At 38.6% G+C, this 26,111-nt stretch overlaps 1 protein-coding gene across 1 annotated transcript in view; it reads left to right on the forward strand.

Moving 5' to 3' along the window:
• The first annotated feature begins 738 nt into the window (after positions 1 to 738).
• The window catches only part of SKAP1 (src kinase associated phosphoprotein 1), a 251,183-nt gene continuing 225,810 nt past the window's right edge, over positions 739 to 26,111 (forward strand). The window contains exons 1-2 of the mRNA XM_077776878.1: positions 739 to 814; positions 2,026 to 2,188. Of these exons, the coding sequence (XP_077633004.1) occupies positions 739 to 814; positions 2,026 to 2,188 (239 nt within the window). The remainder of the gene's footprint in view (positions 815 to 2,025; positions 2,189 to 26,111) is intronic.

Consider the following 26,111-nt stretch of genomic DNA (forward strand, 5'->3'; position numbering starts at 1 on the left):
CCAGATCTTTAATTTTTTTAAACATTTTGTTTTGCAATTTTCAGAGTTTAAGTCTTTTTTACTTCTGTTAAATTTATTTCTAAGTATTTAATTCTGTTTTATGCTTTCTTAAGTGGAATTTTTCTAATTTCATTTTTGGTTTCTTCATTGTTACTCTAGAAAGACCATTGCTTTTGTACATTAATCTTATTTCCTACAAACTTCCTGAATTTGTTTTTTAGTTTTCATATTTTTTAGTGGATTCCTTAGGGTTTTCTATACACAAGATCATGTAATCTGCAAGTAGAGATAGTTTCACTTATTCCTTTCTAATCTGACCTATTTTAATTTCATTTTCTTGTGCAGTTGCCCTGGCTAGCAACAGTCCAATTCTGAGTATATGTGGTGAGAGCAGAACATCCTTATTTTGTTTCTGATCTTCTGAACAGGGGAAACGTCAGTCTTTGATATTAAGGATGATGTTAGCTGTGGAATTTTTTGTAGCTGCTCTTTATCAGGCGGAGGAAGTTTCCTTCATGGTTTGTTGAGTATTTTTTTATCTTGAATTTTTGTCAAATGCTTTTTCTCTCTCTATTGAGATGATCATGTGTTCCTTGTCCTTTATTAATAGGTATATTATATTCATTGAATTTTGGGTAGCATTTATTTTTATCTTTTCATTCAACTTCCCATTTCCTCATTCTTTAGCCGTCAGAGAACTTTAAAGGAACCCATTAAATGACATATGCAATAGATGTGATGCAAACCCTGGAAGTTGATGGTGGTCCTCTGAAATTTTTAACTTCCAGAACTTTATACCTCATCAAAAGTACTGGTGAGGGTTATCTAGGATTGCCTTGTTTTGCTTTGGTTGTTGCTTTGGTTGTTGAACAGTGTGAATGTAAAACAAATTTTTAAGCATGCTTATGTAACCCAACTGTATAAATTCATTACATTATTTTAATAGTATATGTGACACAGTTTCATATTGAAGGCACTATTTTTTAAGGTGGGAAATTTTAACTGTGTTATTTATATATTTTTTAGGGGTGGTAACCCTTTTCTGCATAGTAAACTATGTAGCTAGTATTTCTGGCAATTGTAATCATTATCAATGTATTTTGTCTTTGAAAATATCTAGGTGCCCTCCCCCCATTTCTTTCAACATCACATGATTTGTTTCATACTATATATTTCTATCATGTCTCTATTTTATTTATTTTTTAATTTTATAGATGTTTATTTATTCTTGAGAGAGACACACACACAGAGTGCAAGTGGGGGAGGGGCAGAGAGAGAGGGAGACACGGAATCTGAAGCAGGCTCCAGGCTCTGAGTTGTCAGTGCAGAGCCCGATGCAGGGCTCGAACTCATGAACTTTGAGATCATGACCTGAACCAAAGTTGGTCTTTGACATCGTGACCTGAACCAAAGTCGGACGCTTAACTGACTGAGCCACCCAGGCACCGCTAGCATGTCCCTATTTTATAATGTATGTTCACATTAATTGCAGTTCCCTTCTTTTGGGCACATTTTTCTTTCCATGTGAGTTCCTTCACTTGGTTGCATTGTCATTTTCATTGATGATGCATTTGCTAATTAATTTTTCTTCTTTGAATACCTGCCCTTTTGTTCCTGATTTTATAGTTCTGCTCTACTTTTTATTTCAGCCATATTTGTTGGTATTTCGTTCTCACTTCTGTTGGTCTATGATCTTCTATTATGGGCTTATAATATGAAATTGATGGTCCATCCTCTGCTATCAGAGATAATTAATATTGAAATGTTTCTTTGAAGTGGTTGAGAAGATAGTTTTTTTTTGTGATTAATGTATGTATTAGCATTCCAAATTTATAACAAGGTCTTGGATTATCAGAAGGCATCACTTATAGGCATACATAAAGTTTTATTTATTTTCCATTCAGATAAAATTTATGTAACATAAAATGTACTGTTTGAACCAATAGTAAGTATACAGTTCTTTGGTATTAAGTACATTCACATCACTTTGCAAGAGAAAAGAATATCCATTTCTTAATTCTTCAGATTTTCCTATTCTCCCTTATTCTTCTTTTCTGTTGCTCAACTTTCCATTTCTTTTAGATGCTGAGGAGTTCTTGGCGGAAGGTTTGCGGAATGAGAACCTCAGTGCTACTGCAAGGGACCACAGAGACCATATACTAAGGGGCTTCCAGCAAATCAAAAATAGGTTTGTATAAACTGCTTCCATTTTTCTTTGTCAGCTTTTACACAATTTATAATCAGTAAAATTTTCTTTAATAGTATATAAATTAACAAGGAAAGATGTACTTATGATAGTTCTTTATACTTGATAGAGGCTTAAGAAATATTTATTGAATTGAATTGGAGGTAGGCAGGCATGGTTAGTGTAGTTAGTATACCAAAATAAAAATATTTTTATTATTGTGTACCTTAAGATAATGAATCTGCTTTTAGCTTTAGATTGTTGTGTTCATCTTTATTGAATACTTTGGCAAAATGTGTGAAAAGCTAAATATTTATGCCTGTCCAAGTTACTGAAGGAAAGATGTATGAGATAATTTTTGTTATGAATTTTGGTTCTGATTTTACTTCCACATTTCCTACCTTGATAGAAACTTAAACCGGACTTCTCCAGTTGATTCTTTGGCCATGTTAGGATGTTTTAGTCTCAGATTGCTTTAGTGTATCATGGTCATTGACTTTTTAAAAGAAGAGGTCCTGACCTAATTTGTGCCATTTAGAATATGGGCATCTGACAGATACATACATTTGCTTACGGGGAGAAGGAAATAAAAATTTTCTTTTACAATATACACAATATATTACAAAATATATTACAATATATTTCTTTTACAATATATTTTACAATATATTTCTTTTACAATATATTTTACAAAATTACAATATATATTTTGCTTGAAATATGGTAACTGACTGAGATTTGGGGGATAAGTTGAATGTTATTTTAAGTGTTTCTCAACCCAATGGCAATGTGGTTCAGAATGTTTGAACTGAGTACTCTTAGAAAAGGGAGAACATCTGTAGGGTTATGCCTGGGATTTAATTTGTGTGCCTGACTGATCTTAGCATCTACTTTAGAAATCTCACTGAAACTCCTTAGAAGCAGGGAATTTTATCCTTTGGAAGGGCACGGTCAGAATCTATTCTCTCCAGAAATGTGAGAGAACCTCACAAGATGCCCTGCTGGATCTTAATCGATCTTTCCTGCTGGCTAATTAAGCATCACTTTTACTCAGCAACTGGGGACTGTGTAATTATCAGCCTGGGTTGCCCTGAATAATTGAAACAAACAGAATGCAGAAGATGGGAGCTTTCTGCAAAAGTGAAAATATCTATAACTTTTGGTAGGCTGGATGAGAGTTTAAAACAAACTTCTCTGTAATGTTACTTTATTAGTAGATAAGTTTAGCCTTACTTGTGTCTCTGAAGGCTTAGTTAGTAACCCACAGAATTTTTTTTTTAATTTTCACAAGTTGACCTTTGTATTACAGGAGTATTATAAGGATTGCATAAGGAATGAAGAAGGCATTATTTCAAATTGTGTTATAGAGAGATAGATGCCCAAAATATAATTATGTATTGATGGTGCTCTTGGTTTAAATTTGTGATAAGGAATGCAAAAACAAAAAAGTTACTGCATCTGTTTGGACAAATACACAACAAGGAGGAATTCTCCTTTCCCATATTTGTACCACAGCGTTTGGAAAGGGCTAAACTTCAATCTGAAATTGGTCGTAAAAGGTGATTTTATGCACACAAATGTGAAATGATAATACGACACTTTCAATCAGCAAGAAGAGTAGGCATTATTTCAGTGAATAGTTTTGTAACAACTGTTTTAACTATTTGGGAAAGATCCCAAAGCCATGACATGAACCTGAATGCCTACCATCATTAAAATATTGTTTAATAATTAAAATCCCAGTTTTTAGAGGTGCACAGCAAAAACAAGAGAAGAAAGTGTACCAAATATCTTAACAATGCTTCAGCTTTTGGCATTTGTTGGTGATGGGAATATACCATTTGTGTCTTCCAATTTAACCTTTTCTATGTTTTCCTAATAAAAGGAAAAAATAGAATTGTCACATCTCTCATAGGTGAACTAAAGGTGACTCTAAAAATTTTAAGTATATTTTTCCATACTTTCCAGTTTTATTTAAAAAATTACCATCTCTTTCCTTCTTCAAAAGGAAAATCTGTTAAATCATGGATATACAGAAAAAAAGTGTAATTAAACAAAATCACCTTACAAAAGGTGATTTTGTGGTAATTCATTGTTATCAATTGATTATTATTTCTTAGTCCTCTTTTTAAATGCACACACTCAAACGCACACCCATGCACACTCACAGAAGCTGTATTTGGTATGGGGTAGAGAGGGTTTCTTGTTCTCCAAGAGCTTGCTATGTGGTTTGTGGGATAGACATTCAGGAAATAATCAGCAGGAGCTTTAGGAAACATCTGATGAGAGCTTTCTGTTCATTGATTTGTTGCAAGAAAGATGACACTTTATTTAGAATTTCATAATTATCAGATCATGGAGGAAATGAGGAGCCAGAAATTAGATACTGTACCACAAAATGGAAAAATGAGGCTTTCCTTTGGCACGCTGTTTGAAATTGCCTTACACCCACCCACTCAATCATCATCCTGTTAATGTAACCCTTGTTTTACTGAACGCTCTTCTTCAGCCATATTGTTTCTACAGTCCTATTTATGGCTGGCCCACATTATACGCTCTGTGTCCTGATACTGAAAGCTTGAACAACACTAACCACATTTACTCTTGTTGTGTGGCATTGTATCTCATGCCAAAAAGCCAGGTGTGAAAAGAAATTTGGAAATCACCAAACTTGAGAGTTAAATGTATATGGCATGTGGACATGTAACATGGAAAGAACCTCTGAAAGTTGCTTAAAAAGTTGTATCTTTAGTCATTATTTAATTTATACATTATTTAATAATGTATATTATTAAAGCAATAATATTTTAGGGTTTGGTACATGTTGAGGGATAGGATCCTATCTAAAACTATGATTTGACATGTCAGGGCTTGAGGGTGGGTCAAAAAATCCAAGCAAAATAATCCAATAAAGCCACTAGATGGATATAAATACTATATGTATACACACACTAGACATATATTTCACACACACACACACACACACACACACACACACACACCCCTTTCCACTCTATTGTTGTTTTCTTGGTTCAGTTATTCTAATTCTTTCCTCAGCTTGAACTGCATGTAATGGAAAGGGTAGAGAGGAGTGAAAATAGCACAGCTTCTGATTCTTGGTAAACTTTAGAGGGTTGGCGCTAACTTTTAGGGTGACTCAGAATTCAGTGGTATTTGCCAAGGCTATGGCACTGTAAGTCCAAGTGTCTGACCATCACAGCAGTTATAATGTGCTGTTTGCTACCTTTCTGTTGTCTAGCCTGACTGACCCCAGGAAATGATAGATGTGTCCAGAGTCATAGGTGTCCTCCAAGTTGTCATCTGTTTTTCAGAACCAGTAGCTTAGCCATTCTCTTTTTTCACAGACTTAAAAACAGACAGACAAGGAGCACCTGGGTGGCTCAGTCAGTTAAGTGTCTGACTTCAGCTTGGGTCATGATCTCGTGGTTCATGGGTTCTAGCCCCACATCAGGTTCTGTGCTGACAGCTCAGAGCCTGGAGCCTGCTTTGGATTCTGTGTCTCCCTCTCTCTCTGCCCCTCCTCCCCCCACCTCTCTCTCTCTCTCAAAAATAAACGTTTTTAAAAATATTTAAAAAAAAAACAGACAAAAAATCTTCTCTGTATCTCTATCTGCATACTAGTTTTTTTGGGTTACATGTATTGCCAGTGAATGATAATGTATGCCATGTAAGACAGAATGAAAAAACGGGTGCTTTCAAAGAAGTGGAGCTCTTGTGTGGTATCCCATGTCCTGAGCTGTGATATTCATTGCTCTTTTTCCAACTGCTTCATTTAAACTTTCTCCCTAAAATCTAACAGCTTTCATATTCTGAGTCCAAGTTTTCACTGAGCTCTTTAGAGTATGGTTAGGATGAAAGCCAGGCACAGGCTCCTCCTGTTTTATTACGGAGGTCACTGCAGGATCCGTGCCAGATGTGGGACACCTGGAATGAAGCAGACAAGGAGCTGCATGTAGAAGCTGGATGGCAGTCTCACGCATTTGCTGGAACAGTCGGGCATTTCTTAACAGTTTGATTCTGGGGAGGTCATCTGACAGCAAGAATGCGTTGAGAGTGGGGAATGGAATGAAGAAAATAGAATATTTTTATTACTGAGGTAGGAATATATTCTCTCTTGATAGCCTGTTTTGGAACAACCAGTCATTTATGCTCACTGTTGGAAGTGAAGGCTGGAGCCAATGGAAACAAACTTGGAGTATTATTTCCTTCTGTGAAACTTAAAGGAGTTCCAAAAAAAGACAGGTAGATTTATAGCATATTGAAATGGAAAGAAATCAAGAAATAACTTTCTGTAATAGGATTATGGTATAAAACCCACAAAATCCAGGACATTTGATGTACAGGCTGAGAAGAGTGTCTTGAACATGTTTCATTGTGGGTGACTAGTGTATACCTCTGCATGAAACATGATACACTAATAATGAGTATCATAAAAACAATTCCGTTTTCCTTGAGAACTTCAAGGGTTTCTTTCCAGCTTACCATGGATTTAACTTTAAGTAGGATTTAGCTTAAGACTACCATCAGATGGCCTTTGTTTATAGGATGAGAGATAAAAAGTTAGTCTGATATGACTCTTGGGAGTTAAAAGTTTCAAAATAGTATGTCGTAAATACTATTACCATTAATTACATAGAGGGTTTGACTTTTCTTAAGTGCTGGTTAATGAGCTTAAACACCCCAAAACAAAACATATTCAAATGAAGCGTGCTTAAAGAGAACTGAGGTGTAATGTGCTATTATATTAATTAATACATTTGTGTTACTTGCAAGTTTAGCTATTTGCTCGTAACATCTTTCTGATGTTTCATTTTGCTACTTACACTGGAGTTTCAGTGCCAACTCAGAAAAAAGAAAGAATAGGAGATACTTGTACCATCCATCTAATTTTCAATAGCTCTAAAAAAGGTTCAAAAGTCATAGCAATAATTTGACCACATCTCAAAGGTTGATAATTTATTTTTTCCTTTTCTAGTCCTATCCCTGACTCCACTCCTTAAACCAAGAAAGAAACTTCAGGGCTCTCAACTGATCACTTACTTATATGCCAAATTCCTGTACTAGTGTTCTGTTATTCAGTGGGTGTATGTTGAAATTTCACAACCGTGTTAAAAGATTTGGGGGGATATGCTTATGTGGCCGTGAGTCTATTTATTCTTTGAGTCTGAAATTCTCTGCAGGTGAGACTGATCTAATATTACCCACTTCTGGCCTCTTGGCTTAACCTGGAAGGGAAGATCATCTCATTTTGTGTTCTTTCCTAGCAAGTCTTCTGCTCTTCCCAAGCAACCTTGAAGTGTGTAACTTGCCTTTCGATGTTATGATGATGATGATCCTATGTACCCTTTCACTTGTGAGGATATCTTAGATTTGGTACCACAGCCAAGATTAAATTGATCCATTTTTTTTCTTTTACAATGGGCAATGGTGGTGATAGTAGTGAACAGAAGCTTCTCCCTTTGGGCATCTTATAAAATAAGTATTTTATATAAGTAACTCTGATTATAATAATATTTTGGTATTTTTTCATGCTAAGTAATAGGTGGGTTTTTAAAAAAGCATGGGTGAATGAATTTGTTCCTTTCAAAAGTTTTAATAAAAGTTCTGAGTACTGTTCTCTTTAGACAGAATAATATGTTCTACTGTGAAAGGAATTTTGAATTGTGACCTAGGAAGCAGGCAAGTAGCTGAACTTACACCCTTTAGATTGGACTAACTCATTAGAATAAGCTGAGCACTACTTTTTAGCCATACAGTTAGGTTGCTGAAATTTGCTTTATTCCTGATAGAATTACAGCTATCATTATCGCTTGGGCACATTCCTGTTATCTACTTAATATGGATTTGTCTTGAAAGGTCTCAGAAAATCCTGCATCAGTTTTTTTAAATACAGGAAGCTTGTCTATTTGTCTATAAATAGGGGCTCTTAATTCATACACTGTGTGAAAAGATTATTTGTATAAAATCACTGTCTTCATTTTACCTTGATTTTTAAGTCTCATTTTAACTGGAGTTAGTCTTTTATCCCAACCCTGCACTATTTCCTCTGCCTGTAGAAAGCCAATGAAAAAATGCCTCTCTGTGTTCATCTATTTGTGGATTTCCAGGGACCTTGTGGTTGTGGGGCCTTCCGGATTGTGGTTTTCTCTAATTTGCTTGTTTCTCTTATTTCAGATATAGACCCACTCTGTATCCACTTTGTGAAAGTAGAGCAAAGGAGAGAAATATAGGAGCACTGGGTCAGCTGTCAGGAGCCAAATTCTTTGTTCTGATGTTATTTCTCTAACACTGACTCATTCAATTGAAGATTCCCCTAACTATGATCTTATGTTTTCTTTTGAAGTTACCTCTCCCATCACATTGTCTGGAATTGTTTTTTTTCCCCAAATGTTACAAAAATACAAACATTACCAACCAAAGTTTGAAACCTCTATTTGATTTCTTTTATAATGTCGCTATGATTTTTTTTTTAATTTGGAAAATGATGCAGGAAATTTCACTTCCTTGGGATTTTATTTTATTTCACAATTCTGCTGAAAATGAGTTGGGCCTAAAGTGGGTTTTTATCATCGCACCATGTGAATCATATCTTCTTTGGAAGCTGGGTCTTCTCCCCCACTGTGTAGACTCATCTAGTCTCCCCGAAGTGCAGTGCTAGCAGGGCTGATAATGAAATGCGGTCCTACTTATCACACTCAGCAAAGGGCTCAGAGAAGACGGGGAGAAAATCAATCCCACAGGAACTTCTCCAGTGCTAGATATCCATATTTAACCCCCATGCATTTAAAATGGTAATGAGATTTCTTAGGGTTTTAGGTTTTGATTTACACAAGATGTCACCGCCTCCTTGGCAATGGGAATATTTTACAGACCTACTGCTGACCTGTTTGGGAAGAGCTCAGCCCGTCGCCCCAGGTCCAATGTAGTTTCTTCATATTTCTTTCAAAACTCTCAGCAGTGCTTTGCAATAGCTTTGATTTTTCAGGCTTCAAAGGATGCCCCTTCCAGGGCCCATCCTCTGAAAGCAAAAAGAAAAAAAAAAAAGACCAGTGTAGGGGAACGAACAGCTCATAAAGGAAGGGGCCACTCTCACTGTGATAGCTCTTACTGTAGTCCATTATTAGAGAGTTTACAAATCAGGAATACCATGGCTTTGCAAACCCAAGAAAATGCCATTTTGATGCCAGCACTTTGTTTCCCAATTTGTTCCTGGAGTGACCTAGTCTTCAAAAGTCCAGCTTCAGATTGTTGTATCAGAGAAACAGCGTGGCTTATACTAGATGCATTATTATTTAATGCTCAAACTCAAGCTCCCTCCTGAGTTTGTGAGCCTTGTTGAGGTTCTCATTGTAATTTACCAAAAACTTTATGTCCACATAATCTCCATTAGCTATTTCTCTAAGTTATACTAGATAGACACTTACTAGTCCCTAGCTATTTCTCTAAGTTATACTAGAGAGTTATACTCTCTCATTTGTGAATTCTGCCATAACCACAAGATCCATTTTGCAATTTGGTAACTGAGACTTTTTACCATGTCTCTCAAGTGCCCTTGTGCCTTTGATGATGAGAGAACTGAGATGTAAGAAATTACACAAAGTAATAGAATTAATAAAAGATTAGGATTTAGAATTTAAAATTTGTAGTTAGTTGCTTAGTTCACTTAGCTAAGCCATTACAAAAAATGAATTGGCATCTTTCAAAAGATGATTGGTTTAAAAGAAATGTAACAAATATTGAAGTTTAGTCAATTATATATGCATACTGAAGTGCTTATGGATGGAGAATACTAGTGTCTAATGTATACCAATTTATTTTGGAATGCATCCAAAAAAAGATGGATGAGTGGATGGATGGAATGATGGATGAATGGTTATGTGACAAAACAAATATAACAAAATGTGAGTCATAGAGGCTAGGTTGTAGGTATATGTGGGGTTCTTTTCATTTTTATGCATATTAGAAATTTTTCATAATACAATGTTACAAAAATATTATTATTATATTAATATTCAGAAATCATGGATTTAATTCACTGTCGTTTCAGAAAACCACAGACTTCTTCAATTTGGAAATGTAATAAACGTATTTGGGATTTTTAAGGATGGTGATTTTCTAGGAATAGCCTTATTACTTTTGTTATTCTAAGGGAAGTAAAGGATAACCCTCTAGTTTGTTATTTCTGCCATAAGTAGCTAACTTTTAACTTCTTTAAAACTTCTAGACCAGCAATTATGGAGTGCTAAAATTCAATTCAAACATTCTGCCCAGGAGATCCTGAAATTTTGATTTTTTTTAAGGAAAGGCAATTTCTGACTTTTCTCATAAATTTGATAAAAGGAAAGCTAATATGAGATTGGTAGTCCAGTAGGAAATGGAACTCAATTTTACATTTTTAAAATCACTTTATGGTATTAAAAATGACAGAGGTTAGAAACAAAGCTCTTATTCTTTTATTGAACTAGAATTGAAAGTGGCAGAAAATCATTTTGGCCCTAGTGCAGTAAATGTTATCACTAAAACATGTTCAGGGGATATTAGGATAGTCTCTCAAGCACTGGAGACAAAAGTTCACAGAACAAGAACTGATTTTTCTGTCCTTATCTTGAAATTATTAGATGTACAGGAGATGAAAGTATCTTAGCTCTAAGAGGACAGGGAATGGAGTGTGTGTTGAAAATGATAATGTCTCCATTCTGGAGAGAGGTGAAATGGAGAGTGCACGGTGGCATGGGGGTCCCGGCACTGACAGGATGGCAGAGGGGGTCCACAGACATGAGGAGCCAGCACCGGAACCAACCCCAGCACTGGGGAATCCAGAGCCAGAGATAATTTCACCCATGCAAAACTGCGCTGATAATGAAATGAAAAGCCAGTGATTCTATTCATTGAAAGAAGAATTGTTTGAAGGTTTTATTTAAAAGGGGGGTGAAACTGGAACTGTCAGCAGCTACTTTATTTTGAGAATCCAATAGGAGAGAAATTTTAAGTCCATGTGGGAAAAACTAGTCATTTTTGAGTGTGCAGTGTGATTATTCTTTAGAATTTTTTGTAAATGGAGCAGGTTGGTAGGCATATGTTTGCTGATCCTACAATGATTAAAATTCAGAATAAGTAAGGCTCCTGTGAAATGGAGTTTTCAGGCTCCAGCCAGTGTTCTGTACTGCCATATGGCATAAATAGAATTAATTGCTGTTCTCAGTCTCTTATTCTTTTACTGAATATCTAGGTGCTCTGTTTGAAATATAAGCGGTTCCACAGAAGTATTTAATCACATGAGATAGATGTTTAACATGTTCACGAAAGCAGTGTGTGTAGCTAATAGTTGCTTGGAAGAAAAAGCCCTTTGTGAGGTTTTCTAACACCCCCTCCCCCCCCGCCGCCGCCTTCCCCACCTTTTTATTAAGAAAAATGCATGGACAGGAGAGTTAGCAAGGAAAAGAGGGAAGATTCTCAGGATCTGGAAACTTGTTAGAAATGTAAACTCTCAGTCTCCATTGAATCAGACCTATTGAATCAGAATCTGCATTCCAGTACAAATCCAAGGTGATCTGTGTGCACAGGCACATTTGAGAAGCACTGCTCTAACACATACTTTTAATTTCATTTCAAATTCATTTTCTTAGAACTCAGAATACATATTTCTTAAGATTATAAACTCCGTAAAGGCATGGATGGTCTTATGTTAATTTTAAAAAAAAGCTCTAGCATGGTGCTGGCAAGTGGCATAAGCTAAGTAATGTGAGTTGAATGAATGGGGGAAGGAGACTGTTAAAACCAAACACTATCTTTTAGGTCCTCGGCTAAACCTTAAAGCAAGAAACCCTCTTTATTAGAAAATTTAATATTTAGTAGTCAGTCCCCCATATTCTTTTCCAAAGATAGGATGCGTTCTTCCTTTTAAAAGAAATTTTATTTATTTATTATTTTGAGAGAGAGAGAGAGAGAGAGAGAGTGCTCAAGAGCGTGAGAAGTGGGGAAGGGGCAAAGAGAGAGGGAGAGAAAGAGAGAATCTAAAGCAGGTTCCGCACTGTCAGTGCAGAACCCAATGAGGGGCTCGATCTCACAAACCATGAGATCATGACCTGAGCTGAAGTCAGATGCTCAACCCACTGAGCCACCCAGGCACCCCAGGATGCTTTCTTTTTACTGAGTGTTGGGGGTACAGGATCTTTGCAGAAATGGTGCCCATCTCTTTACGTGTCTCCTATGATAGTATCTCTCTAACATTCCACGGTAAAAGGGTACCAGATTGATGACCACGCCCTGGCATTCTACTGGAGCATGGGTGCCAGTCATTCCCACGATCTCCGTGAGCCATTGCCAACCCTCTGCTTCTGGCCATCATATTTCCTACTCAGTTTCGCATGTCCTTGTCTCCACCATCTCTCATCTCCCCCGATGACCTCTCTTCTAGCCTTTCCCATGTGTTTCTTAGGATCCATGTCTTCTTATAATCAAACTCCACTATATCCTCAACCACTTTGCTCCATCTCTGCCTTAGTAAAACACAGCTGTTCTGCAGGACACTGTTTTGCTCACGGTCATCTTTAAATAGAATTTGCTTACTTTCCAGAAGTGCTCTTGGCATTTTTCAAACTCTTTGCTGCCACTTCTAGACTTTTCTCATTCAGTCTTGTCCCAATGTCTCCCCTTTAGAGATGTGGCTACATGGCTTTACAGTTCTCTGCCCCTCTGTCATCTTTGGAGATCACGCTCTTCTCCGTGCTATTTGAGGACTGAAGTAGTGACTCAATTAGCTTCTCTCCTCTGTCACCACTCTGCCCCAGAGACTCTCTCTTTCTTAAATTTAGCTTTTCCCTCTCTATTACACCTCTCCTTCATCATAGAAATATGTTCAAATCTCTCCTAATGTTAAGAAAAACATTACATCCTACAACAGTGATTCCCTACTGTTCATATCTCTTCTTTTGCTGATGGAAGCCTAGACTCTGGTTTCCTCTTCTCTGGTCACTCCTCATTCCTCTATAATCTTGCCTCTGCTCCTACCAAGTTACTCTTGCCAAAGCACCAAAGTACCAGTAACTCTTTAATTGCCACATCTAGGAGACACTTTTCAGTCTTTGTCTTATTTGTTCTCTTTGCAGCATCTGATACTGTTGATAACTTCCTTTTCCTCAAAAAGTTAAAAAAAAACAACAACAAAAAGCTCTCCCTGTCTTTTTTTTTTTTTAATTTTTTAAATGTTTTATTTATTTCTAGGAGAGAGAGAGAGACAGCATGAGCAGGGGAGGGTCAGAGAGAGAGGGAGTCACAGACTCTGAAACAGGCTCCAGGCTCTGAGCTGGCAGTCAGCACAGAGCCCAACGCAGGGCTCGAACCAACGAACCGCAAGATCATGACCTAAGCGAAAGTCGGATGCTTAACCGCCTAAGCCACCCAGGCGCCCCAAACGCTCTCCCTGTCTTAATTCCCTGGATAATAGTCTCTCCTGATTTTCCTTCTTCCTTGCATTTATACTCTTTTATTTTCCCCCAGGCTTTTGCTCGGGCTCATTTTCCTGCCCTGTCCTCTATACCGTTGCCCCTCAAGCTTGCCTCTTTCTCCACCACATTCTTCTTAGGCAGTTGCACTCATGTCCACGGCTTCATGACTTTCCCTACATTTCTGCAGCTCAACTGCACCTCTCTCTGCAAAGCCATCAGACAGCATATTGGATAGCTCCTTTTGGGTGTCTTAGATATGTCAAAGTTCACACAGCTGAAGCAGACTCTGCTGGATGCCTACCCAGCAGGCACTGGCCACTCTTCCTTGACAACAGAACCCTACTAACCTAGGGGTGAATCATGATTTGAAAGCCATGGAAGACTTCTAAGAGCCTCTTAAAGGACAGTCTTTCACTTGGGAGATGGCAATACCTTGAATGCAGTAGCCAGCTTAAGACATAACTCTGCTCTGAGGTATTAAAGCAGAAATATAGGAAGAACCTAGGTCCTTCATGCCATTGTTGGGCCCCTGTTTCAACCCTGGAATCACCTGTCTTCAGACCTTTTGTTTTGTTTTATTTTATTTATTTTTTTAATGTTTTATTTATTTCTGAGAGAGAGAGAGAGACAGCATGAACAGGGGAGGGTCAGAGAGAGAGGGAGACACAAAATCCGAAACAGGCTCCAGGCTCTGAGCTGGCTGTCAGCACAGAGCCCGACGTGGGGCTCGAACCCACAAACTGAGATCATGACCTGAGCCGAAGTCAGATGCTTAACCAATTGAGCCACCCAGGCACCCCAGACCTTTTGTTTTAAAGGAAAAATAAACTTCTATTTATTTAAGCCTTTGTCTTTCAGGTTTTCTGTTACTCGTAGTCAGAGAAATCCTGAATGAGTATCCAGAACTGAACTCACTGTTTTGTATTCTGCTCACCCCTAAAGCCTAATTCTGCTTTCCCTAGGCCCAGCGTGCCAAGGCAGAATCCTGGGAGTCATTCCTGACTCCTCTGTCTTTACTCTGAGAGCCATCAAAAAGCCTATTGATACTTCATCCTAAATCTGTCTTCTTTCCCTTTGTCACTGGCTATGCTTCAGCCTTCATAAAGTCTTACTCAGAGCATTGCAAAATTCTCCTTTTTGGTTCTCTGTCTCAGGTTTCTCCCTGTTCCAGTTTATTCTGCTTCTCCATTCTGTTGAAAGGGCAAACTTAAAAAAAAAAAAAAAAAAGATAAGATAATTTAATCATGCATGCTATAGAAGATTTCTTGATGTGGAGCAATAAGATTATACTATCAGTGAAAAAGTATGATATATATATATATAAAAAATGTCAGAGAAAATGCCTGAAAAATACACCAAACTGTGTTCTTTTTATGTTAATTTATTTAAGTAATCTCTACACCTAACATGGGGCTCAAACTCATGACCCTGAGATCAAGAGACACATGCTCTACCAACTGAGCCAGCAGACACCCCACCCCACCAAAAATGGTAATGATTGTAATCTCCAGGAAGGGGACTTTGAGTGATTTTTAATTTCTCCTTTTTGTTTATTTGTATTTTCCAGCTCTACAGTGAATATGTATTTAATACTAAGTCATTGAGATCAGAGCCCTTCCTGTTTTGAAAAGGGACAGAGATTTAATAGCCAAGGAGTATTTGGTTTCCAGGTGGGAAAGGAGTTGGCACTGAGGGGAAAAGAGATGTCAAAAGAAGAAATTAATTGTGTAGTACAGCCTTGGGTCACTCTTGTGAAAGTTTGGAGGTGTTTTACTCTGTGCTGAAACAGACACATACGCATAAGTGCACATGAAAGTAAAATTATTTTTGAGGCATATGAAATACAGCCATCCTCTGAGTAATTTATGATGATATTGCTAAAATATGTTTTTTTTTAAAATAAAGGAAGTTCATTCTCAAGGTCTTCATTAGATGAGGTATCACTGACTGGGAACAACTTTCATTTCTTAGATATTATCCCTTTGAGCTGCACTGAACTGACACAGGATGAATCCTTCATTAGTAAAGGATTATCTACACTTTGTGTGACTAGTAAAATATTTGTGTTCATGGGACTAGTTTCCCAAAGTGATGATGCTTGAGTAAACCCCTCACTTCCTCCTTCTCAAAACATCAGTCACCATGATTGAGTTTTATGTTGGTCATAAAGAGAAATGGAATCACCTAAGAGCAGGATGAAGATTACAAACTGAAAGCAGTTAATTTGCTTCAATATGTATTGGCTATTTGTGTACTCTTTGTTGGGCATCATGCCAGCCAATCAAGACAGTCTCACACATGACATATCCCTGTTTTTCAAGAAGTTATTGGGCCAGTGAGTGGCCAGACTCATGACCAGAGGCAGCATGGAGACCACTGCTCACAGATATCTTCTCTAGTCAGAAATGTTTGATTTCAATTTGTTACATACCTGGAGTCTCACCATTAGAAATTTTTTAGGCTCATCGCCCTCTTTTAAAATACAAATTCACCTAGAGGGTTAAGAGACTTTTGAGAGTATATGCATATGCATTAGCCCTGTTTAATGGTTTTCTTCTAACGTTTGGTTAGGATGACTGCTGGGGAGATTCAGTAGCCAGTGAATTTTTGAACCAACTTTTTATGGGTAATGAACAGTGCGAGGTACACTGAGGGTTATCAAAGCATCAGAGGATCCTTTTCCTTGGGAAGAATGAGGGCTTTAGAGACTCTCAACATCTGTGATTTAAGAATGAGGGGCGCCTGGGTGGCTTAGTCGGTTGAGCGTCTGACTTTCGCTTAGGTCATGATCTCGCGGTTCGTGGGTTCGAGCCCCGCGTCGGGCTCTGTGCTGACTGCCAGCTCAGAGCCTGGGGCCTGTTTCGGAATCTGTGGCTCCCTCTCTCTCTGACCCTCCCCTGCTCACGCTGTCTCTCTCTCTCTCTCTCCTAGAAATAAATAAAAACTGTTAAAAAAAAAAAAAGAATGAAAGTGCCAGCCGGCATTCATTGCACATGTACTGTATGCCAGGCCCATTGTCAAGGGCTTTACACACATTATCTCATTTAATCCTCCTCATAGGTGTGTAAGATGAATACTGAATATTCCCTATTTAACAAATGAGAATACTGAGATTTAGAGAGGTAACTGACTTGCTCAAGGTTATTTATACAACTGTTAGGTTCTGGAATTGGGATATGAACCCAGGCAGTATGACTGTTAGGTCAGCACTCTTTTGAGGCTCAATTTCTTTATAAAAGTGAAGAATAAGGGCACCTGGGTGGTTCAGTCGGTTAAGCTTCCGACTTCTGCTCAGGTCATGATCTCCCTGTTCATGGGTTCGAGCCCCACATCGGGCTCTGTGCTGACAGCCGGCTCAGAGCCTGGAACCTGTTTCAGATTCTGTCTCTCTCTCTCTCTCTGACCCTCAACTGCTCACACTGTCTCTCTCTCTCTCAGAAATAAATAAGAAAACATTTTAAAAAAGTGAAGAATAACACTTTATTCATTCATTCAACAAATGTTTATTGAGCATATATTATGTGCAAAGCCTTTTTGTGGTGAATATGACACAGATTCCAGTCCTCCCGTAACTTATTTTTGAGCTGGATAAACCAAATAATTATACAATACGTGTACCTTGTAGGATTGTTGTTCTGCATAAAAGTGCCTTATATAATCCATGTTACATAATTAGATACCTAAAAATATTCCCAAGAAACTTACAACCCAATTGGAAAGATATAAAAGCTTGCATAAATAACTATACTCAAGATATATTGTGGCTAAAGCTTTAGGAGAGGTACACATAGATTGTACTGTAAAATCCCAGAGAAAGAAGTCAGTTCTGGCTGGTGGGCTCTGAGAAACCTTCAAGGCTATGAGATGGCATCATGGCTTGGCTGGGTATTGAAAGGGATGGGTTTTGGGGCACCTGGGTGGGTCAGTCGGTTAAGTGTCTGACTGCAGCTCAGGTCATGATCTCATGGTTCGTGGGTTCGAGCCTCACGTCGGGCTCTGTGCTGACAGCTAGTTCAGAGCTTGGAGCCTGTTTCGGATTCTGTTTCTCCCTCTCTCTCTCTGACCCTCCCCTGCTCATGCTCTCTCTCTCTCTCTCTCTCTCAGAAATAAATAAATATATTTTTAAAAAATTTTAAAAAAGAAAGAAAGGGATGGGTTTTGGTGAGATACATTGCTTCCAGAAACAGCACGTACAAAGATACAGAGAAGGTAAAGTTTAGCCATGTTTGGGAACCAAAGGGTAGTTTGATTTCCTAAGCATAAGAAAGTAATTGGAGAGATAGCTGGAAAAGATTGGATGGAACCAAATGATGGAAATGAGGGTTTTGACTGGATTTGAAAGAAGTAGGTAATTTGAGAGAGGAAAGCTCTGGGCAGGGCTATGTAAGCTGATGCTTTAGTAGGGAGCTATGGGTAACACGTGATTCCTTTGCACTTGGGCAGTCCTTGGCCACTGGGAGGTGGGAGATGGTTACAAAGAGAATAGAGGGCAAGAATGTCACAGTTTGCCCATGTTTCCTATGCCCAGAGAAGGAAGACGTATCATTTATTCTTTTCATTATCTTTTGCTTTGAGGGCACCAAGCTCATGTTTATATCCTTGGTTCTGTAGCTGGCTTTGGTTTGTTACGGGCTTAATAAGCTTTTATGGATAGCCAGGTTACCTAACCATTTCTCAGAACTTTATAGACAAATACACTCTAAGTAGCCAACTTTATGCTTCAGCTTTGGAAATGTGATTGGTTTGTAAACGAAAGATTGTATTTACTACTTCAGATCTGTTAACAAGATGTAATAGTTTTTTTTTTTTTTAAAGATTTCATGGTTTTTTGAAGATGACCCAGAATCCTTAACACTATTACTTTGTTTCATTAGGAAAATGCATTCCAAGGTACAAACAACTGGAAATGGAGCAAAGTCTGTATTTGAACTGTGGGCTACCTGTCTAGAATTTTCTTAACAGACAACCATTGGCAAAATACTCATTTCCTTGACAGTGTTTTCCAAGCTTGCCCCATCATATGGATTACCTAAGGATCTTGTTAAAAATAGATTTCTAGGTCTCTACCCTGGAGATGTTTTATTTATTTCTGAGAGAGAGAGAGAGAGAGAGAGAGAGAGAGAGAGAGCGAGCAGGGGAGGGTCAGAGAGAGAGGGACATACAGAATATGAAACAGACTCCAGGCTCTGAGCTAGCTGTCAGCACAGAGCCCGACACGGGGCTCGAACGCACGAACTGTGAGATCATGACCTGAGCCGAAGTTGGNAATCTTTCAGAAGTGTTTGTTTTTTTTTGTTTTTTTAATGTAAGAGACTACTCTGGTTTTCAAATGAATTTTAATAGCGAAGGGGAAGGAAGAAAGAAGAATTTGACTGGGAAGTGTGAGTTGAGGCTATTAGCTGGGTGGTGAGGAGGGTCCCCCAATATTATTGGGGATCATTGACAGGAAAATTTTACCGATAGGGCTAAAGACCAGCAAGTAGTTCACAACATTTTAACCTAATTGGCTTATAGGGTGAGGGATAGGGATACGGTCAGCAGCAAGTGGCCTTGATCCTTCCTTTGGCCTGATGTTTGCTGTCTTTTGTACTTCCATGTGGCTTAGCAACATGTGGAGACATTTCTGATGCTGCAAAATCCCTTGAAGTGGGACAGAACCAAAGTCCTGGCCCCATGACGGGTCAACTAAATCCTAGGATTGACTGATTGATTATAGTTGAACTATTGGTGACCCCTGGTTTGTACTGATACAGCCATAGAAGTCATCACATAGTCATTAGCCTTTATTTTTTTTATTATTTTATTTTAGTCATTAGCCTTTAGATCAAAACAGTTCCATTCTTCATGATTTGGGTAATTGGGTCCCTTCTGTAAGGGCTTAACCATGACTGCTATAGATATTGTACAAAGAAGTAAATGGGAAAGTGATATTTTAGTATAGAATCTTGTATAATTAGGAAAATACTCAAATTGAGGGCAAAACTGAAACAACTTAAAAATGATTTCTGAATTTCTGTGTATGTCTCAGTTCCTAACAGGAAGAAAGTATATACATAAGGGCATGAGGTTTTTGAAAATTTCAGTAAGTAATTCATTGTAGCTTTTAGAGCAGTTACCAGTAGAAGCCTGCGTTTTAGATTCTATTTTTGTATATTTAATTATTCAGATTTTGGAGCAGTATGAATGAGTGAAATAATATTATGTCTTTAATTAGGATTCTGTTGTTATTTTTCAATTAATCTGTGTCAGTTGCTTTAGCATTTGTATTAAATCATTTTCTTCATGAAAGCTTTTAATGAAGAAACAAATTGATTGTATTTATATATTGGATTCTTGCCACTACAGTGTGTATTCAGTCGTGTCTTTTGAAGTATATTTTTGCCAGTCATACTGTGGTTATTTCTTGAAGCCAGTCTTTGGGAGAAAACTTCATTTGGATAAATGTTGTAATTTTTAAAAGTTTTTTATTTTTTATCATTCTCTTCTTCCATGTCTTCTTCTCCTTCGATTTTTCCCCTCTTGCCTTCATGTGAGTAATTTAGAGGGACATGAAAGCACCTCTCCCCATCTTCTTTGGAATAAAATCCATACCCTGTGGCATTGCTTGGAGAGAGCCTTGCCTGCTGCCTGCATCTCCAGCCTTGTCTCTTACCCACTCCCTGAAATGCGCTCTGCACTTCACTCACACTGAACTCCGACAGCTCTTCTGTTTCTCGTGTCCATTCACTTATTTAGCAAGCATTCATTGAGCCCACGCTCTGTGCCGCTGCCCCTTCAGGGCCCACTGACATAGAGAGACAACAGGATTGTGGTGCAGTATTGCAGTTGTTGCTGAGAGGCATATGCAGAGGTGCTGTGGGAGCACCAAAGGACCACCAAGGACTCACTGGAAGAAGGGGCACGATGGAGAAAGTGTTCTGGCAGAGAGAGCAGAGACATGTGAGAGCAGCAATGTGAACAGAGCAGGGGAGAACCTGACAGCTAGGGCTGAGGTAAACCATTGCAGGATTTCAATCAGGGGATTGATAAGACTGGGTTTGCACTTTAGGTCATTAGAATAACATGGTGGTAATGACATTACAGGTGGTAATGACATTACATTTACTGGCCAGGTGCCAGGCCAAGTGCTCAGCTCTTCATGCACATTATCTCAGTTAATCCTCTCAAAAAAAACATACAAAGCAGGTATAGTTTTTATTTCTATTTTTTTTTTTTCTTTTCTAACGTCCACTTCTGAGAGAGAGAGACAGCGTGAGCAGGGGAGGGTTAGAGAGAGAGAGGGAGACACAGAATCTGAAGTAGGCTCCAGGCTGTGAGCTAGCTGTCAGCACAGAGCCTGATGCGAGGCTCGAACCCACGAACCGTGAGATCATGACCTGAGCCGAAGTTGGACATTTAACCGACTGAGCCACCCAGACGCCCCATTTATTTCTATTTTAAAGATGAAACCAAAGGAGGGGGTGGGGCAATGGGCAAAATGGTGGAAGTGGAGTGGGGGACACAGGCTTCTAGTTATGGAATGAATAAGTCATAGGAATAAAAGGCACAGCACAGGGAATATAGTCAGTGATATTGTAATAGCATTGTATAGTGACAGATGGTAGCTACACTTGTGGTGAGCACAGCCTTGTGAAATCACTGTGTTGTACACCTGAAACTAATGTCACATTGTGTGTCAGCTATACCTCAATAAAAAAAAAAGATGAGGGAACTGAAGCTACAGCCAAAATCTGACAGCTAGAAGATGGAGGAGCTGGGACTTCAACCCAGACTTGTCTGCAAAGACTTTGCTCATCACTACCTTCTTCATCAGCCCTGGGGAGAATGGGTTAGAGAGGAGCAGGGTAGCTGGTGGACATCTTAGGACATGGTGATATCAATATGGGTCAGGCATCTTAAGGGCTTGAGTGAATCCAGCATCTGTAGAGATGGAGAGGAGGTAGATTTAAAAGATATCAAGGGAGTAGAATGTACAGGTCTTGGTGATTGATGGAATGTCCACAGTAATAGAGAAAGAGGTGAAGGGGGGTGGTTCCTAAGTTTCAGTTGGGTGGACAGAGATGTCATCCACTAAAACAGGGAACAAGAGGTAAGAGAGGTTTGGGTCTGGTGGGACAGAGGATAGTCTTGAGAGCAAAGAGCAAATAATACTGTCTCCTGTTTTTGGATATTTTAATTGATTGTGAAAAGTCTCTACTATGTACAGACATTATAGTCAAGTCTTTGGCCATTGGTTTCTCTCCCTCCCGCCCTAGCCTAAGCCCCAGGACATGCCCTACAGTCTTCTCTTACTCTCTTGTCCTTCATCTCACAAGCCTAGAAGAACCTTAACCTCAGATCAATTCAACTATCCATCCACCTTCTCTGCTCTTATACTTGAGCAGCTACTCAGTGTTGAAGAAAAATTATGCAGTAGGACTTAGTTAATCTTAGTCTCCAACCTCAGCTGAACCCTAAATGACACCTGGCAGTTACTTTACATGCTTCCTCTTAGCAATGTTTCTATTTTCCTCTCCCCCCCGCCACTCCCCAGTCCTTCGCAGATTATCATACCACTCTTGCATGATATCACTGCCTACTTCACAAGATAAAAAAAGAGGCTTCAGTTTGGAACCCACTCAGAATCTTACCATATCCCCTTCTCAAACATGCCTGCCTTGGGCCTCTGCCATCTGTTCTGAGGGGCCTGGCCTCTCTGAATTCTGGGCCTGGCCTCTCTGTGACCCCCACCCTCCCCTACAAGGCATCCTTCTCTATCTGATCCCAGATCCTCCCTCAGCAACTCTTATCTGCAGGCTGTAAGATGGGTTCTGGCATTAGCCAGACCTGGGTTCTTCTGGCCCTAGTTTTTACCTTGTGTGTGTTTTGTGCCAATCAAATCACTCCTGCACAATTTAACCATTCCAGCCAAACAGTCTCACTGTTGGGGCTTTCTCTACTCTCAGTCCCTCACAGAGTGTCTGGCAAATCATAGAGATTTATTAATGTCTGAGAGGATGAATGCAGCCTTCATAACTTGAGATATAAATGGTATGTTGGCATGTTAATATTGAGAAATCCACTCTGCCCAGATGAGTTCTAAGAACTAGTCCAGCTTAAATATTTTTGTGTAACATTTGCTCTCAGGTGAATAATGTAATCATGTTCATAACAAGGAAAATACCAAAGGAATTTTCAAGTAAATATCATGTTTTTGATTTTGCCCCTTATTCTACACAAGATAAACTGTGATAGCTTCACAGCGTGGACTTCTAAACTTCTATGATGCCATCAGATAACCTTTCCATACTTCGTTTTCCCATCTATAAAGTGAGGGGCTGGACTGAATGCCTTCAGTGTCCTTCCTGCTGTAAAATTCATTGAGTGTAGGGTCCATAATCAAGTGTCATGCAGATATCAGTTATTTACTAATCAGATAACTAGGAGTCTTGGTGGTCCAAGAGTAGCTGTTAACCTGAAGCAAGCAAAAAATAAAACAAAATTGGGTTCCAGGCATCAAGAGAGACAAAAATGGCAGACAAATATACTACAGTTTAAGATACAGTAATCAGCTACATTTCTTTGTAGGTGAGTGCTGCCTTGTTCACCCCAAAACACAAGTTTGGAGCCAAAAGATATCTCTGATTTTCCTCTAAATGGTCTATTTCCAGCCTGCCTCCAAGTCTGTTATTAAATCTTTTGTCCCTTTTCTTGGTCTTCAGTAAACTGTCTCTCAGGTTTTCTCCTTCACATACATCCAGGCTGCACATTTCTGCTGATTTGGTCACAGTGGACATCATTCCCTGTTTTTAAAGATAAGCAAACCAACCAGCCAAACAACCAACCAGTCCTTTAGTTGCTCCCTTGTAGCTACAGAAAGAAAAAAACATCTAAACTCTGACTTGACATTTATGGTCTTTTATTTTGTCACAACATACCTGGCTGGCATTTTTCTTTAATAGTTCATTGAATTATAATTGGTTGCCTATTACATGCAGGGAGCAAAGGGATTATGAGACATACAACCACAATTTGCAGTCCTGATGCTAGAACAAAGGGGAAGGGATGTATGAATGCAGATTTTCAGTGATGTGGTGACAGACTATAATCATTGATTAATTGAGAAAAGCACATAGATCTTTTACTGTTGGAACCTGGAGTGGATGTTGGATTGACCATAGCAGGAATTTTATGTAGTGGAAGTATAATGGAAGACTCTAATGGTGAGTAAGGTTTTATTTATTTTATTTCTTTATTATTATCTGGGGACAGGCCTCCAAAAAATCAATACTGTCAACATTAGATAACAATGCTTGTTTATTATTTAATAAAAGTTTAATTGTGACCATTTCATAAGTAGGAGAACATTGTGTTGTCTTCCAGGGTGGGTTTCTAAAAATTGTGGATATAGACTCAAGACCACAGAAATATTAGGTTCAAAAAGAGAACCTATGAACTTCTTATGGCAGGTCCTTCTGTTACTTGAGTTATATTTGTTATTTACTATCTTAGATTGACATCTGTTCATGTATAAATAAATCGTCATTTAGACCAGATTGTAAGCTGCTTGTAGGCAGATACTAGGTCCTGTTCTTTTGATAGATTGAAGGTACTGGGGTTAAAGGGGGCACCAGCTCCCCTCCAGGGGACTAACCATTCCTGCCTGACTGTTTCTGAGACTGGTACCCCTACCCCTGGGTCCCAGCCTCTGATGCCTCCACCAGAGACTTCCACCAGATGGTGCTCTTTTCCCATTTCTGTTCTTGGGTGTCATTGGCCATATTACCCTTTGCCACTTGCCCATTCTTTCTGCAAGGTAGTAGATGAAATACTGGTACTAGAAAGAAAATGTGAAATCAAGTGAATCTTCCAAAGTGAGAAGTGAAGTTTTAGGAAATATCTACATTGTAGGATCGTGTACATACTATTAGTCTTGTTCACAAAAGCCATCTCCTTGGGCATATATCACTCTCTACCATGTGGCTGATCAAAGTCAAGGGGTTTTACTAGTGTTATCAACTTGCCGTTGAGCCCTGCTCAACCAGGTTTTCATTTGAATTCTAAGATTCAATTACTAATACCAGTATAACACTTCATTCTTGGCAGTCTGTTTGGAGACACCCATTACCAGAGAACAGAGATGGTCAAGAGAGAAATAGAAGTCATCTCTGGACGCCGAGTACCGCAGACAGCCTACCTATTTAGAAGGCACCACTGTTTTGGTACAAAGCCCAAAGTTCAAATTTACATTCTTAAGTCATCAAGAAGAGATTTGATTTTGCTTAGCAGGTGGTTTAACAAGGCAGAGAATGTATGATGTGTTTTAAATTTCCATAAGTCACAGGTAAAATAACACTTTTAATACTTTAGTTGAAAAAAATTCATCTAGATGTTCTAGATTTATAACATTACAGATGTTGGCCTTTCTGGGTAGCTAGTTTTATAATGTCATTGCAACCTTATTCATCTAATCCAGTGGGTCTTATCATTTTGGAAGGAAAGAGTTATTGACATTTTTGGAAATCTAATGAAGTTTATGCACTCTTCTTCAAGGGAAAAGGAAACATGGATTGCTTTCCACCCACAATTTTAGGGAGTTTATGAGTCTTCTAAAGCTCCACCAAGGACTCCAAGTTAAAGATGTCTGATCCAATACTAAGTTGTCTGACAAAACAGTTATTCCTTCTCTTAATAGTAGATTTATTTTCTATATTACAGTAAATAGAAGAACAGTTAATGTGGAATTTAAGAGCTTGAGCTCTGGAACCAAGGAGACCTGGATACAAATCTTGGTTCTGCCATTTAATAGCTATGTGATTTTGGTCAAGTTTATTGACCTTCCTGAATTAGGTTCCTAATTTGTTTTTGTTTTTGTTTTTTTTTAATGTTTTTTTTATTTATTTTTAGGAGAGAGAGAGAGACAGCGTGAGCAGGGGAAGGTCAGAGAGAGAGGGAGTCACAGACTGAAACAGGCTCCAGGCTCTGAGCTGGCAGTCAGCACAGAGCCCGACGCGGGGCTCGAACCCACGAACCGCGAGATCATGACCTAAGCGAAAGTCAGACGCTTAACCGACTAAGCCACCCAGGCGCCCCTAGGTTCCTAATTTGTAAAATGGGAATAATAATAGTATAACTTCATAGGGTTTTGATGAAATTTAGATAAAATAATACATCTAAAATGTATTCATAGCACAATGCCTAGCATATGTTAAGTGCTGAATATGCTAATCTTTGTTATAATGAGGAAATTGAATTATTTTTCTTCCCTGGATATTTGCAGTAATAAAAGATAGTTACAGTTGTTTCTCTTACCTGCTTCACCAGGATCTATCTAATTAGCTGGCTGAAGGGTGAAAGCTCTGAGAACCAGTGTTCATTGGTTAGCTCCATAGTCAAGAATCTGATACCCATGCCAACCCTCCAGTCTAATGATTAAGAGTCAATAGCTTCATTTTTAACAGACGTCTAGTGTTCTGTGA

This window comes from Crocuta crocuta, unplaced genomic scaffold (genome assembly GCF_008692635.1).
Source record: "Crocuta crocuta isolate KB4526 unplaced genomic scaffold, BGI_CrCroc_1.0 scaffold352, whole genome shotgun sequence".
NCBI classification, from domain to species: Eukaryota; Metazoa; Chordata; class Mammalia; order Carnivora; family Hyaenidae; genus Crocuta; species Crocuta crocuta.